Here is a 15,652-nt window from a genome sequence, read left to right as displayed (position 1 = left end):
CAGCTCAGGGCAGGGAGCGCTCAGGAGCTGGCTGTAAGATGAACCCTGCTAGTCCAGTGGTGTCTCAGAAAACCAGAGCTGCATCCCCACGGGAAGGTAATCCCCAATACCCATGGTCCTGGGAGCCAGCAGGGCCCACGGACGTGAAAACCCCCTGTCCAGGAGGGAGTGTGGTGGGTTCACAGTGCTTTTGTTCCTCCCTCGCCTCCCTCTGGAGAGACCGGAGGTTCCCTGCACTGAAAGAAATGTGAGTTGAGAATACCTGTTTTTCTATAGTATTCTGTTCAGGTCTGCTGGCGCCTGAGTGATGGGCCTTGAGCACGCGCACTGGAGCTCTGTCCTTGCCTGAGGCTTGGAGGAGACCCCCAGGGCGGGAGGGAAGGTGTCGGGGACATGCCGGCCCCTCCCACCTTTCTCCTCTGCCTCCTCTGGCCCAAAACAAAGCTGGAATCCCAAGGTAGCACCTGCCCAGGGACGTTCTCCCTGTGGCACTCCCTCAGGCACCCGGGGCCTCCCTCTCAACAGGGTCCAGTGGGGACACGCCCCTTTGACGCTGTATCTCGTGCAGAATTACCGTGGAAGGCGTGGCAGGATGCTGCCCTTCCCCCTTGTAGGGCAGCTACTGCGAAACGCCCCGAAGGGCGGGGCTGGGAAAGAGTCCCGTGCGTCGGCACGTGCTGCTCCTCGCCTCTTGCTTCTTTGCCGAGACTCCCAGGAAGATCAGAGTTACACTCGTGCCCGATTACAGTTATGAACCGGCGTGGGTTTCTGGTACATTTTCTCTTTGTCTTTGTTCTAAATAGAATCGGAATAGAAGTTCCCTGAAACCCCGTGGTCCAGGAGCCGGGCAGGGAATGAACGGGGAGGACTCGCAGTGCCCCCCAGGCGGTGGCGACGGTGGCACGAGAGGAGGCGCGAGAGGAGCCCGTCCCAGCCTCCGGGCGGCTCCCTTTGTTGTAGGCTGTGGGTTGTCCTGAAACCCAGCGCTCATAGTTCTTAATTTGCCAGTGCCTCACTGATGGGAGAGATTGTCGCCTGGCTCTCTTCCCCCGGAAGGAGTGGGTGCTCTGTCAGAGGCCACAGAGCAGCCCGGGGCTGCCGGTTGAGTGGCTGGGAGTGTGGGGGTTGGGGGCAGGGCGGGGGGGATGGGGGAAGCTGCTGGACCGGGCCGGTGGCCTTGGGGCCTCCTCTGTGTGTGAGACAGATGAGACGCTGTGGACACTGGGAGGTAGGCGGGCCTGTGGGCCTGGCCGGTGGACCCTCCTGGGCTGGGAGGTGGCTGGAGAAGGCTCCCGGGGGCTGGTCCCAAGGACGTAGCTTTGCAGCAGGCAGCCCAGCTCCCGTCCTCCAGGAAGGCAGGCAGTGTTTCCATAGCTCCAGGCAACGCGGCAGGGCTGAGGCCTCAGTGCGGGAGGAGGTCTGGGCAGAGGGGTCTGCGCCTGGTGACCCGCTTGGGCAAGGCTGTCACAGGCTGGGTTGTGACAACAAGACCCCCAGCCTTTCTGGGGCACCTCTCTGTGCCCAGTTTCCTGCCAGGCACTTTAGAGAAGCAGCAGATGTCGGATGAATACAAGGACAGATAGAAGGGTCCCACTCTCTGGGGGTCAGAGTCAACATCGTAGAGGCTGGAGACACATGCGTACCCATGGCCCACACACTCACACAGGCCCCGCATTCCCTACACCCGTACACACCTGTATATACACCTTTACCCCTGCGTGCACCCGAGTTCCCAAGCACACACCCCGCCACCCCACACTCCCCTGCTTGTGCACACACCCATGCACCTCTGTGCACATTTATCTCAGAACCAGTTTCCCGAGTCTTGCAAGTGGGAGTTTTGGCCAGTGCCTCCTCGGCTCGGGGCCACGCCCTCCTGTCATTTCCCATGGGGAGGGGCTGTCTGGATGCTTCCAGCCCTGGGTCCTCCAGCCCCGTGACCCCAGGGCGAAGACCTCATCCTCCCGAGCCTCGCTCCTCCATCTGTGAATTGGGGCCGATGGTCCCCGCCCCGCTGGCCTCACAGGGTGGCGCCCGGGCTTCATTACCGTGAGATCCGGGAGGAAAGAGTGTTTAGTAGTACACTGCGGCTGTTTTCCAGACAGTCAGATGCTGCTGCTGTTGGCCCCCACGTGGACTCCAGGATTCCTCCCCCCCCCGGTAACCGCCGTCCTTGGTAGGACGGGGTGCTGCGGGAGGTCGTGAGGAGCCTGGCCAGTTCTGAGACCCCCGTTCCACCTGGTGACGCTGGAGGGGCATTCGCCCCCCTGCCCTCAACCTTAGCTGGGGTCCACAGTCCAGTGGGACATGTAGGGGTCTCGGCCGTCCGGCTGCGGGCCTGGGGACAGGTGAGAGAGTTCGGCAAAGGCCGGTGCAGGGAGAGGGGGTGGAAGCCGCCTGATCAGAGCACAAGGCAGAACAGGATCCCTCGTTCAAGGGAACGTCATCTCACCTTCCACGCTCGGCTCTCTTTACTGGGGTCCACACCCCAAGTACAGCCGGGAGCCCCTCCTTCAGGAGGAAGCTGAGGTTCTGTCTCCAGGGTGTGTTGGGGCTCCTGGTGGGTGCCAGCAGGAGCTAGGGGGCTGCCCAGGAGCCACCACAGACCCTTGCGATTCAGCGGACCCCTGGGGAAGCCCAGGGCATGTCGGATGGGAGTGAAGAGAGGGCCAGGTCTGCTGGGTTGGCAGAAGGCCACCCGTCTTTTCTTCCAAGTGTGACTGGGGACCAGGATGTTGGTTGTGCCCATTTGGGTTCAAGCATCTGGAAATGGGGGCTGGGGAGACCCAGGAGCTACTCCGGGGGGGCAGGGATGTGGGAGTGGGGCTGCAGCAGGCACTTTGCAAGGAGCCCCTGACCAGTGGTCCCCCTTGTCCTTGCCTTCCCCCAAGTCTAGCCCAAGCCCTGCGCCTTAGCACTAGGGAAACAGGGGCCCGAGAAGCAAAGGGCTGGCCCAAGTGAAACCGGAAAAGACACCGTCATTCAGTCTGCCTGTCACTGCCGAACCCAAAAAGCAATGACAGCAATCGAGCCTTTATGGTCCCTTATTCAGGTGGCAGGAGATCTGAGAAGATGGCGGGTTCCTACCCTAACAGACCATCTTGTCTTTTCTTTCCCGGCCAAGGTCTTTGCAGCAGGGAGTAAGCGAGTCGCGGTGAGGGGGTTTGGAATTCAGGGGTGTGGTCAGGTAGAAGGAACTGCGGGAGTCCTGTGCTGGGGCGGCCGCTCCCTGGGACACACCCGCCCGGGCGCCTGTACTTGTGCCCCAGCGGTCCTCTCTAGCAGTGCCCCGGGGGGGGGGGGGGGGGGCAGCTGTTTTTCCCAGCAGCCAGGTGGGCCTTCTCTGTAGTTTCTGAGACAAAAGCTTTAACACATACATTTCTTGCTGGGCTTATAACTATTTACCTTAAACTAAACTTTCCCAACTCTTCAGTCCCCGATCCCAAGGTCACACTGAGAACAGGAGTGGAACCTAGGCCTCCTGTCCCCTCACCCTGTGCTGCTTCCCGTGCCTGGGAGGATGGGGCTTTTTTTTTTTTTAAGATTTTATTTATTTATTTTTAGAGAGGGAAGGGAGGGAGAAAGAGAGAGAGAGAGAAACATCAATGTGCGGTTGCTGGGGGTCATGGTCTGCAACCCAGGCATGTGCCCTGACTGGGAATCGAACCTGCGACACTTTGGTTCGCAGCCTGCACTCAATCCACTGAGCTACCTACGCCAGCCAGGGGGAAGATGGGGCTTTTGCTGGGAGACATCTTTATGGAGGGTAGCGTGGACACGTGTACTTGCATGGATGAAGCCAGCGTGTAGCATGGCCTTGTGGGCCGGAGCTGTCAGGACGGGCTCCTTAGAGGAAGAGGTAAAGCCCGGTTCCCCGGAGAGGGTGGGCGAGGTGTGTGGGGGGTGAGTTCGGCCAGCTTGTCACGTCTCTCAGTGGTTGAGCCTTCCCGAGTCGGCCTCAGTTTACCCTTGCCCTGTCCTCAGGATGCACTATGAAGGTTTGTTGTCATAGCGCATAGCTCGACCCCCCGCTTACAGATTTGGTCATTGAATCTATAAACACTATCCGAGCCAGTGTTCCGTGCCAGGTCTTGTACCCCACCAACGGGACCCCGAGGGGGCCTGGACTGACTGGCACTGCCCTTCAGGGCCGCAGTCGGATGAGGGAGCCAGCATGGCGGCCTCCCAGCTGGGGAAGGAGCTGTGTGATCTGGGACCAGTTACTACTATTCTCTGTGCCTCACTTTCTCAGCTAAAGAATGGGGATAAGGAAGCCCCTTCCTCCTAATATTTGTAAAGGAGCCCTTTATAAACAGCCAGGCACATTGAAAGTGCAGTGTGTGTGTGCGTGTGTGTGTGAGAGAGAGACAGAGAGAGAGAGAGAGAGATTAGGGTGATCAAAAAGGGTCAAGCTGATTGCAGGCTGTGAGCAAGCGCCACTCAGGAGGGAAGTGGAGGGAGAGGGAGCTTTCCGGAGAGCTGGAGAGCTTCCTGTGTGACCCTGGCGGGGTGCGAGCTCCAGGGGCGCGTGCGAGGGGCCGGCTCACTGAGCCGCACTAGTGGAGTTTGTGCATTTTCCTGTGTGTAAAACAGGACTCAATAAGCGAAGCATATTTACATAAAGGAAGAAGAATAGAAGGTGGAGAGAAAATGAGGGTCTCTTGAGGCCGTCTTTAAACAGGGCAGTCAGGGAGGGCTTCTGAGAGGAGGTGACATTGGGGGGATTCGGGAAGAGAAGAAGACTCTAGCTGTGGGGAAGAAAGATGAGGAAACCGAGGCTCTGTGAGGTTTGGGACCCCACTCAGAGTCAGCCGCAGGGGTCCAGTGGGACAGCCCAGCCCTCTCCCTGCTCCTGTGCCTGCTCTCAGGGCCCTGGCGCTCGGAGAAGGACTGTTCTCATTTGTGTGGAAAACAGTCCCCTAAACAGGGACTGAGTGGGATGGGAGCTGGTGAGAAGCTCCACCGCAGTGCAGCACCGGCTGCAGCCCCCTCCATCTCCCCCACCTGTGAAGCTCTCTGGCTCCTCCTCTCCCACCTCTCCTTCCCCTCCTTCCCCTCCTTCCCCTCCTTCCCCTCCTTCCCCTCCTTCCCCTCCCTCTCCTCCCTCCCCTACCCCCAGCTCCTTCCCTCCATCCCCCACCCCCTTTGCTCAGGAGCCAGGCCCCAGCCAGGGACCCCCAGCTTCACCTGACCTGCCTCTGCCCTCACTCTGCTTCCAGCCTAGAGGGAGGCTCGAGTTGAGCCAGTAGAGCAGGAGCCAGCCGGGAACAGTGCTCGGCATAGGCACGGACTCGAGAGGGTGCGGCTCGTCTGGGACCAGCGCGTTCCTTCTTCGGGCAGAACCAGAAGGGTTTGGGGCAGGGGAAGCAGGAATAAGGCAGGAAAGGAAGGCGAGCCCTGCGCACCTGGGGAGGAGTCAGCCAGGAGAGTATGATGGAGGAGGTGAGGGTGCGGGGGTCGACTTAAATGGGGTGGGGAGTGAAGGGCGTGGGGAGAGGTGGGGCCGAAGACCACACCAGAAGTCTTCCAGCTGTGGGCTTGGGAGTTCTTGAGAGGAGAGAGGGGACTTTGGTGTGGGCAAAGGTGCCCGAAGCAGGGCAGAGTGAGGAGGGGGTCCAGGAGCCAGCCTGGGGTCCCCACAGGACAGGGCCAGGCCAGGCCAGGGCCAGGCCAGGCCAGGGGCAGGGAGAGGTGTTAGGAGGCCGAGTGAACGAGGGATGCGGAGAAGACAGAACAGGGAGGGAGGACGGTGTGTCTTGAGTCCTGTAGCTGGAGCCACCTCAGGACAGAGCGGGGGCAAAGCTGACGCGGCGAGTGGGGTGACCGAGCATCTGTGCCCAGCACCGTGAGCCGGAGCTGTGTGGGTGTGGGAAACCAAGGGGCTCTGTGGGAGGACACGGCAGCGGGAGCAAGGGATTCTGGGTTTCCAGGCTGGGGAGTGGAGCAGGGCCACTAGAGCCGGCGGGGGGCTTGCCCAGCGCCCAGCACTCCCAGGCAAGGGCAGGCGGGTGAGTGAGCAGCTCCAGGGATGGAGGAACAGCCAAGGGGCAGCGAATACCAGAGCCCACTGCCTTCCTCCCCCTCCCCGCCCCCACAACAGTTTATCTTTGCCTAGGGAGCTCGGCCCAGAGCCTTCCCCACACAGGGTGCTGGCAGAGGAGGAAACCAAGGCCAGGGGTGGCCCAGAGTCCTGTGTGTGCCCAACAGGTGGGCGCTGATCCGCATCCCAGCCCTGGTTTCCCACCCTGGTCCCCAGCCCTGCTCAGCTAGAAAACAAACGTGGCGGGGCCCCGGGGACAGCTGGTCCCCACTCTCCCGGTTCTGGGCTTCTCCCGCTGCATGTCTCCCCTCCCCTCCCCCACCGCTCTGAGCTGGGCCGCCCCAGGGCCGTGCTCATTTCTGGTGATGGGCCTTGTGCTTGGCAGCCACAGCCCAGGGCTGAGTCCCCTTGAGCAAGGGTCCCGGCACTGCCCGCCTGCTCTCTGCCTGGCCATCGTGCATCCTGTGGACATGACCCTGTTTTTATTCCATCTGGCAGACTTGTGGGCTGCGGCTTGGAGCTGTGGATGTTTGCCTGAGGTCACACTGAGTCACTGGAGGAACTTAGCTAGCCCCAAGCCCAGCCTTCTCCCTACCAGGTGGTGACCGCCCTCAGCTGGGGTCCTCTCTGCCCCCAGAGTCTCTTTCTGGGTCCTCGGTCCTCGTGCCTTCCCATGGTGAAAGTGAGCCTCAAGGGAGCGTGGCCCCTGGCCTGGGATCCCGCGGCTGTGGTGTGATTGGACTTCAAAACCTGCTAGATTTCCTCTCCACGTGCTGCCCCAGGGAGGGAGGGAGGAGGGGCTTCTCTGGCCTCGGGACCCTCCCGAGCTGTCAGCCAGCCCCCTTCCCCCACGTCCTCCTCTGTAAAGCAAGGCCAGTGGCGCCACCAGGGTGGCAGCCGTGCGCCTGACCTCCGTGCCGACCCGCCCGCAGCTCCTGTACGACAGCCCCAAGGCCCGGCAGGAGGTGGAGCACCACTGGCAGGCCTCGGGCGGCCCCCACATCGTGCGCATCCTGGACGTCTACGAGAACATGCACCACAGCAAGCGCTGCCTCCTCATCGTCATGGAGTGGTACGGCGGTGCCCCCTCGGTCCCCGGGCCCCTGCTGTTCTCCCAGGGGCTGTCTGCCCGGATAGCTGGCCCGGGAGGGCCCCTGGCCCCTGAGGAGGAGCAGAGGGGCAGTGGCAGGCCCTGGCCCAGGAGATCACACTCCAGGGTGGGAGGAACGGGCTGGAAGGGCTGGAAGGTGGTCTCCCCGGGGTGCTGTCCCCTCTGCCAGGAGGGGCTGGGCAAGCTGTCAGAGGAGGCACCACACCTGAATGTGGGTGGGGGTGGGGTGGGGGTGGGGGGAAGAGCAGGACGCACTGTCCCCTCAGCTTTCTCCTTCTTGCCGGGTTTGCGCACTCACGGTCCCATCAGATGCTGGGTAGGCAGGACCCGGCGCCAGCCCCAGTGCAGCCTCCTCCACCCCAGGCTCCTCCCACGAGCTCCGTGGCTCAGCCCTGGCCTCCCTCAGACCCTGGGCCCCAGGTCTGGGCCTCCAGCTCCTCTCCCTCTGCCTTTGGGGCCCACTTTATCCTACCGATTAGTAGGTCTTGAGTCAGATTTGGGGTTCAGACCCTGGCTCTGTCCCCCACTAGCTGTGTGACCTTGGGCAGCTGTTAACCTCTCTGAACCTCTCCAACCCCCGTGTGAAACGTGGAGGAAGACCTTAGTGTGCGTTCACCCTGTACTTGACTCCGTTCCAAGTGCTCCACGTGTATTGCTGCTTCGGTCTTCCCGACTCTGTGGGGCTGGTGCTATGGTCCCCGTTTTACAAAAGAGGTAGCTGAGGCACAGAGAGGTGAAGGGACCAGCCCAGGGTCACACAGCAGCATTCATGAAGCACGTGCCCAGGACACAGCACACAGTAGGTGCTCAGAAAACAGTGGGCATGGTGATAACTGACATCCCTCGTTTGGGGAAACTGAGACGTGTGTGGGGGTGGGGGCGGTGCCAGTGGAAGGACAACGCCCTCCCTAGTTCTGAGAGCTCAGTCCGACCAGGCAGACAGGCCACCACGCTCCAGGCTGTTTGGGCACAGGGAGCTGGCAGGGACTGTTCCTAGGGGATGAGCAGCAGGGCCCAGGCCCTGATTTGGGGTGGGGGCGGGCTGATGCCCAGCTTCCCTCTCCCTGCTTATAGCCCCCTTTTCTTGTAGCATGGAAGGCGGGGAACTGTTCAGCAGGATTCAGGAGCGGGGCGACCAGGCTTTCACTGAGAGAGGTACATGCGCGCAGCTGGGTCAGCGGGGGGTTCGGACTCAGACGGACCCCACTGAGTTGCTGTGTGTTGCTGGGCAAGGCCCTGCTCCTCTCTGGACCGTGGTCTCCCCAGCTGACCGAGAGAGGCTGAGACAGAGCGCCCCTACCCCAAGGAGTTCCGTGGGTCTATGACACCTTGTTGGAGATGGGCTGTCTGTGGCCTTGGGAGGAGGCCCCAGAGCTTCTGGCACCGGCCAGCAGCTGAGCCGAAGAGAGGCAGCCCAGGCCCCAGGGAAGAGGTCTAGGTGGGCGAGGGCATCCTCAGAGGAAATCAGGGTGCCTGGGGCAGGCGTATGGAATGGGGGTCCTGGGTTGCAGGAGTGCTACCGCCATCTTGTGCCGTCCCTGGGGGAGCACGGGGGGGGGCACCCCAGGCCACCTGACCTCTGACTGGCATCGCTCCCCCCTCCGCTGTGACCGCAGAAGCCGCCGAGATCATGCGTGACATTGGCACGGCCATCCAGTTCCTGCACAGCCATAACATCGCCCACCGAGATGTCAAGGTAAGGCCCGGGCTGGGGCGGGGAGGGAAGTGGGATCCGCACCCCCATGGCGCCCGGCGCCCGGTAGGTGGGGCCTCTGCTTGCTGGCCTGGACTGGTCTGCTCAGCCCCTTCCCTGCTTCCGGCGTGCTCATTCTGCCCTGGCCACAGGGGTCTCCTCGACTCCTTTGAACGGCCTGATGCCAACAGCCGCAAGCACGGCTGAGTGCCTACTGCAAGCCAGGAGGCCCTGGCAGGCATCTCATTTAACTCTCCCCTAACCCTGTGAGGTTGGCTGCCAGTGCCCATTTGACAGATGAGAAAACCGAGGCTCAGAGAGAGTTTAAGTGTCTTGCCCAAGGCCATGAAGTTGCCACCCTAGGGTTCACTCATTCATTTGTTCCCTCAGCAAGGAATTTTGGGAGCACGCGAAGGGCTGGGCCTCGGGCAAGGGCTGCCTGACACTGCTGGGGACACTTCTGTGAGGTGCCAGCCGTAGCTTCCATAGGTTAGGCCTGCTCGCTGTTCCTGTGGGTGGACTTCACGGCCGTGGCGGGTGCTGGAGCTCCGTTCTCCCAGCTTCCTGTTGGGAAGGACAGGGTCTTAGGGGTCGTCAGGTTCAGCCTGAAGAAAGGCAGACGGAGACAGCCCTGCGTATGCGTGCAGGTGCCAGCCACCGTTGGAGCGAAACCCGCGAGTCCTGGGCCCTGTGCCCAGGCCAGCAGCGCGGCCTCCTCAGGCTCGTTTCCTCCCGGGACTGGGCAGAGGAGCTGCAGGGCCAGCTGCCACAGCAGGGCCTTCCCCGGGCCGGGCCCTGCCAGCCGCACAGCTCTCGCATCCTGGATGCACGTGCAGCTGCGGCACACTCACCTGCTGAACCCCGGCTTCGTTTGGGCCCTGGCTTCCTTTTTCCCCAAGGGGAGGAAAACCTTTAGCAGAGGGGTTCCCTTATGTAGGCAAAACCTGCTTCCCTGTTTTTATCCCGATCCAAGGTCGCTCCACTCTGGGACTTCAGCCAACACCCTGTCCTTCTGCGCTTCTCCACGGGCCTGGCTCCTACCCATTCATTAAACACCAGCTTCAGGGCTGCCTCCTCCAGGCAGACCTCCCCACTGCCCTCATCCCTTCGTCCCCTCTGTGCTCTGCAGCTGGGAAGAGCTGTCTGTGGGCAGCTCCAGGGGCCTAAGCCGCAGGGGGCTCCTCGCTGAGCGTCCTCAGGTGGGGTGGCCCTGCTGGCTCATTCGGGGCTGGGTGCAGGACCTGTGCTTGGCAGCACCGAGCACCCTGCTCACCTCTTGTGAGCACCCGTCTTCCCCCAGGACCCTCACTTGACATTTCACGGAGCACCACCAACGTAGGCTCAGAAGTTCCTGTCCCCGGGCTCTCTGTGGCACTTGGCGCTTTACAACGTTGAACTCTTGCCTCAGTTTTCCCTCTGTGAAAGGGGTCTTACCTCCCAGCCACCTCAGTCTTTTCCATATTTCTCCCACGCTGTTGGAGACAAAGGCCCAGGTCTTCCTCAGCAGATGGACTGGTTCCTCCTGCATCGTTTTGATTCGAGTGAGAGGGGGAGGAAGTGTGGCTGAAGGTCACCTTGGGGCTCTGCCCCCACCTGGTACCCGACGCCAGACTGACGTTTGCTCTCCCCGGCCCAGCCTGAAAACCTGCTCTACACGTCCAAGGAGAAAGACGCGGTGCTCAAGCTCACCGACTTTGGCTTTGCCAAGGAGACCACCCAGAATGCCCTGCAGACACCCTGCTACACTCCTTACTATGTGGGTGAGTGCCGGGGACAGGCCGGGTACCTCCCACCCCCATGGAGCCCTGCGGCACTTGCTCTGGGGCAGGGGGAGGGCTGCAGAAGGCAGAGGATTAAAGCCCGCAAGGAGGGAGGGGGATTCTGCCTGCACGGAGGCAGTGATGGGGTGGGGGGCTCCGGAGGCTGCAAAAAAATATTCTCCCAAACTTCAGCTTCTGCTTTTGAAAATAGATCCAGGAAAATTCTGGCTGTGGCCTGTGAGCAGAATGACATCACGGCAGCTCTAAATATATACGCGATAAAAGGCTGCCACCAGCTCCGGACGCAGCCCAGCTGCGGCGGTTTTTCTCCTTCCCGGTTCTTATCTTCCTGGGATTCGCATTCAGAAAGTGGGCGGGCCTTTCCTCCTCCCGGAGAGGGATCGGGCTGCAGCCGCCTGTCTGTCTCGTGGGAGAGGGTCCCTGAGGCCAGGGCGTGGGTAGGGCCTGGGGTGAGCGCACGCTCACGCTTCCTGGAGAAGTTCCTCGCTCCCCTGTGAGCTGGACGCCCCAGACCTGGAAGAGTCCCCTCGGACAGTGCCCGGCCCAAGAGCCGGGGAACGCCCCCTTCACCAAGGGCTCTCCCTCAGCGGGGCCTTCCCAGACAGCGGCTGAAGGGGCGGGAAGCCCCGAGACCGTGGCGCTCTCTGTTCAGCAGGACGTATTTTGCAGGATTTTAACTCAGAAAACCCTTCTGGCCTGCCCCTCGCTCTGCCCTCCCGGGAAGACCAAGGTCCCGTGGGATGGTAGCCAAGGTGGCAGTGGAGCCCACAGCCCCGCCCTCAGTCCCTCCTTGCCCTGTTTGTTCAGGGGGCAAGGGACACAGGACAGCTGGTGGCCCTTTCACCTATGGCAGGACCTCAGCAAGCCCCAGAGTGGCCCTCTCCCCCCCACCCCCCCCACCCTCACCAAGGCTGAGCCTGCCCTGGGGAGACTGTCATTCTCACAGTGCAGCCTCAGTGTGGGTTAATTTTTTCTGGGAGCTGTTTGCCTCCCCCCATTTCACACGCATGCTGCCTTCCCAGAAGGTGCCAGACACCAGTCGGCTCTGCCCTGCCCCCCAGTCTGGGTGCCTGCTCCCCACCTTGCCCAGGCTTCAGGCTCCCGCCTGGGCTGCGAGACCCTTGGAGCTGAGAGCCCCCCCCCCACCCCCCGCCCTCTGCTCCGGTAGCTCCTGAGGTCCTGGGTCCAGAGAAGTATGACAAGTCGTGTGACATGTGGTCCCTGGGTGTCATCATGTACATCCTGTGAGTACTGTACTTCCTGTGCGCCCCCACCCCAGGCACCTCAGTGCCACACACCCTTGCTGAGCCCGGAGCGGGTCACTCTTCCCGCAGCAGGTTGCCTTTCCCTTCTGGTCTCGGGACCCTTCTGGTCTCGGGACGCCCGCCTGCAAGGCCTCCCAAAGGCCTCCCCATACAAGGGCAGGGGGCTGGGAAGAGCCTGGGGCCCGGGGCAGAGGGCTGGGGGCAGAGGTGATGTCTGGCCGCCCGTCCCCCCAGGCGGGGGCTGGGGGAGGAGAAAGGGCCCGCCCTGCACTGCCCCACGCCTGCGCCAAACGCCCTCCGCTCTCCCCCAGCCTGTGCGGCTTCCCGCCCTTCTACTCCAACACCGGCCAGGCCATCTCCCCGGGCATGAAGAGGAGGATCCGCCTCGGCCAGTACGGCTTCCCCAACCCTGAGTGGTCGGACGTGTCCGAGGACGGTGAGGGACCGCTCTGCCCTGGACCCCGTCGGCCCTTGTTCGGGGAGACGCCGCTTTGGTGCCGGCCCGGCCTGTGTGCAGGCGCTGGCTCCCCCCGCAGCCCCGCTGTGTGGCCCCGGGCGAGTCGCCAGACTTCTTTGAACTTCAGTTTCTCTATCTGTCAAATCGGCTCAAAATCTGCCTCCTCGACACTTCCTCTAACTGCTGTGCCTCGTTCCTATTTCCCCTGCGGGGCCCACAAACAAGCCTGCCCTGTCAGCTGGTCGTTGCTGCTCGACAGATGACCCCGGACGCTGGCAGTTATTAGCTCGCTATTCCTGTGGGCTGGGAATCTGGGAGCACGTGCAGAGCGGGCGGTGGGTGGGGTGCGGAGCAGGCTTCGGGGGAACTCCACCACCTCACCCCACCCCCCCTCCCCAGCCAAGCAGCTGATCCGCCTGCTGCTGAAGACGGACCCCACGGAGCGGCTGAGCATCACACAGTTCATGAACCATCCCTGGATCAACGTGAGCACCGCCGGGGCCTCTGGCGGCTGGGGTGGCGGCCAGGGTGGCAAGGGCAGGAGGGTGGCGGCTCAGGAGGCCTGGGCACGGGCCACGGATGTGTGGTAGTGCCCCCCCACCCCCACAACTGCGCTTTCCCGCTGCTCCAGTCAGGCTCCTTCACCTCCCTGGGCCTCAGTTTCCCCATCAGAGACCAGAGGAAGCGGTGCGGGGAGGGAGCCAGTGAGGCCCCAGGTGCGGGCAGACCCTAACCCACGGGCTCGGGGCTCCTTGCAGCAATCCACGGTGGTGCCACAGACGCCGCTGCACACGGCCCGAGTGCTGCAGGAGGACAAAGACCACTGGGACGACGTTAAGGTGGGTGGACTCGGCCTCGGTTTCCCCGCAGGTTCCAGGGCTTTGGAAAACAGGACTCCAGGATGGTGGCCAGCCAGACTCTGGGTCTTCAGCTCCTGCCCTGTGCCGGGTGCACAGGGCATCTCCTACAGCACCAGGGGGCCCGCTGTGGCGTGTGCAGCCCTGAGCTGCCCTGCCCCCCTCAGGGCGGTGCTCCTGGCTCACTGCGTCAGTGGAGGGGCTTTGGGCCCGGGGCTCAGGGAAAGGCCTTTGGACCCAAGCTCCGGCCAGAAGCCGTCTTATAATCTACAGCACTTGGGAGGGGCTCAGCCTGGCTCCAGACTCAGCAGAAGCCGAGTCCGAGCGTGTGGGGCAGCCGCTCTGAGCCCTGAGACTCCCAGGGCACAATCTTCAGGCTCCAGTGCCCGGCGCGCCCAGTAAGACAGCGCCCCCTGCGGGCCTTGTGGCTCTGAGTAGGCGGCACGGCTCCAGGTTCCTGTTCTGGTTACCCTGGTGTGGTCCCAGGGAGTCCTTAAGGCACTTCCTGTGCCTTGGAGGACCAGCACGGTGCCTGCCACCAAGGATCGTGTGGTGCAGACGGGCGGGCCAGTGCTGGGCACACAGTGGGTGTGCGGGCCACAGACAGAGGTGGCCGTTGCTGCCCCTGATGTTATGGAGGGGCTGCCCGGGCGGGAGGGTGATGGCTGTTGAGGTCCCCACGTCCTGACCTCTGCCCCCAGGAGGAGATGACCAGCGCCCTGGCCACCATGCGAGTGGACTACGACCAGGTGAAGATCAAGGACCTGAAGGCCTCCAACAACCGGCTCCTCAACAAGCGGAGGAAGAAGCAGGCCGGCGGCTCCTTGGCCTCGCAGGGCTGCAACAACCAGTAGTGCCCGGGCGGCGGGGAAGCCGGCCCCTGAGCCTGCCTGGGGGACGGACTGCAGTGGACCGAGGCCCTGCCCCAGAGGGCCCAGGGCCGTTGTTTTTTTTTAAACAAGAGAACTGTTTTATTGTGTTTTAATCTGTCACTTACAACTTCAGGAGGGGGGGCTGTGACCCCAAGCCTCCTTCGGAGCCCCAGTCCAGGCTCAGGCCATAGAGAGGGGCCGTGCCTGTGCCCAGGGGGGCCTGAGAGCCCCGGCTCTGCCCCGACCTGGGTGTGGCCTTGGACTTGCAGGCTACCTGCGGTTGCGACTGGGCTTCGCAACTGGGCTTCCCTCCTTCCACGAAGACACCCCCCTGCGGTGTGGGCTGATGGCCTGGCCTTGGGAAAGGCAGCGGGCCATCGGTTGCCATGGTGACCAGGGACAGAGTTGCTGTCTGTGAATGCTGAGTGAGGGAGCAGGGGAGGGAGAAGGGGCCACTGAGGGTCCTCCGCCTTTGCCTTCTGGGGAGGCCGGTCTTTCTCCCACCGCTTGTTCCTCTCAGGCTCAGCCTCTTTGGCCTCCCAAAGGCCACAGGGTCAGTCTGTCTGTCTCCCTGGGTGGTCCAGCCCTATCTCACTGCAACCCCATCATCCCACAGGACCCGCCCGCCCCTGGAGCTCCTCCTCCCCGCTCCCTGGGCCCCGCCCTCCGTGACTAGCCCCAACCCAAAGAGTGGCCTCTCATCTCAACGGAGGGTGGGAGGTATTTTTAATGCTTTTCTACTTTGGAAAATGTCACTGTGACAAAAACTGGTACCGTTTCTCTGCCTCCACCTCTCCACCTGCCACGGCATCCCAGGCAAGAGAGCCCCTCTCCATAACGGTTCGTTCTCCACCCCACCCTGGTGGACTCCTGGGTGCTTCTGTGAGAGGGGATAGCTGGGGGGCAGGACCAAGAGGCTCCCTGTTCATCAGGGGTCTCTGTGCTCCGGATCAGACCCGAGGCAGTGGAGGGCTGCTGAGTGGCGCTTTGAAAGTCTGCGCCTGGCCTGAGCGGGAGTGGATGGCGCTCCTCCCTGCCAGTCCGGGCTCACCCGGCCCCGAGTTGCCCCAGACGGGGGCCACAAGTGCCTGCCTCCCGGCCTCGTTCCCGGCCGGGAAACCCGAGACCACGTCACATAGGGCAACCCTGCTAATAAACACCATTTTGGCATTTTCCCCCGGTTCCTGTGTTTCTCTTTGTCTATATGAGTGGACAAAAGTGGCCCAGGGCAGCCGCTCATGCCCACTGGTGATTTCAGCCCTGCTGGGGAGGGTGCCAGCGCGTGCCAGGCTGGCTCCAGCACCACCGGGGCCTCTCCAGGCGTGGTAAGGTCAGAAGAGCGGAGGGATGGCAGCTGCCCCGTGTCCCCAGCCCTGTGCCGCCCGGCGCAGTGTGTGTGAGGCTGACCCCCAGCCCCGCGTGTGCCAGCGTCTTCCCACGGTGGCCACCCCCAGCTGTGTGCCAGCCTGCTGAAGGGCAGGCACGGTGCCTGCTGCAGCGCTGAGCTATTTTCAGAAGCTGCCAGATTTCATTTGGCAGCGAGAATGTTGGGGAGGGGAGGGGGCGGGACACTGGA

At 62.6% G+C, this 15,652-nt stretch overlaps 1 protein-coding gene across 4 annotated transcripts in view; it reads left to right on the top strand.

The window, feature by feature from the left end:
• MAPKAPK3 (MAPK activated protein kinase 3) overlaps positions 1–15,251 on the top strand; it is a 28,988-nt gene extending 13,737 nt beyond the window's left edge. For 3 of the 4 annotated variants that reach the window (XM_028518224.2, XM_036030277.1, XM_036030275.1), the window contains exons 3-11: positions 6,973–7,112; positions 8,242–8,306; positions 8,768–8,847; positions 10,481–10,604; positions 11,794–11,869; positions 12,202–12,326; positions 12,747–12,832; positions 13,106–13,186; positions 13,906–14,058. In XM_028518224.2, coding sequence (XP_028374025.1) covers positions 6,973–7,112; positions 8,242–8,306; positions 8,768–8,847; positions 10,481–10,604; positions 11,794–11,869; positions 12,202–12,326; positions 12,747–12,832; positions 13,106–13,186; positions 13,906–14,058 — 930 coding nt within the window. Of the gene's footprint in view, positions 1–6,972; positions 7,113–8,241; positions 8,307–8,767; positions 8,848–10,480; positions 10,605–11,793; positions 11,870–12,201; positions 12,327–12,746; positions 12,833–13,105; positions 13,187–13,905 lie in introns of all 4 variants that reach the window. The other variant, XM_036030278.1, reaches the window with a different exon arrangement.
• Positions 15,252–15,652: the final 401 nt, after the last annotated feature.

Source organism: Phyllostomus discolor, chromosome 7 (assembly GCF_004126475.2).
Source record: "Phyllostomus discolor isolate MPI-MPIP mPhyDis1 chromosome 7, mPhyDis1.pri.v3, whole genome shotgun sequence".
Taxonomy (NCBI): domain Eukaryota; kingdom Metazoa; phylum Chordata; class Mammalia; order Chiroptera; family Phyllostomidae; genus Phyllostomus; species Phyllostomus discolor.
The sequence above is the reverse complement of the archived record's forward strand: the minus strand, read 5'-3'. Positions and strand labels throughout refer to the sequence as shown.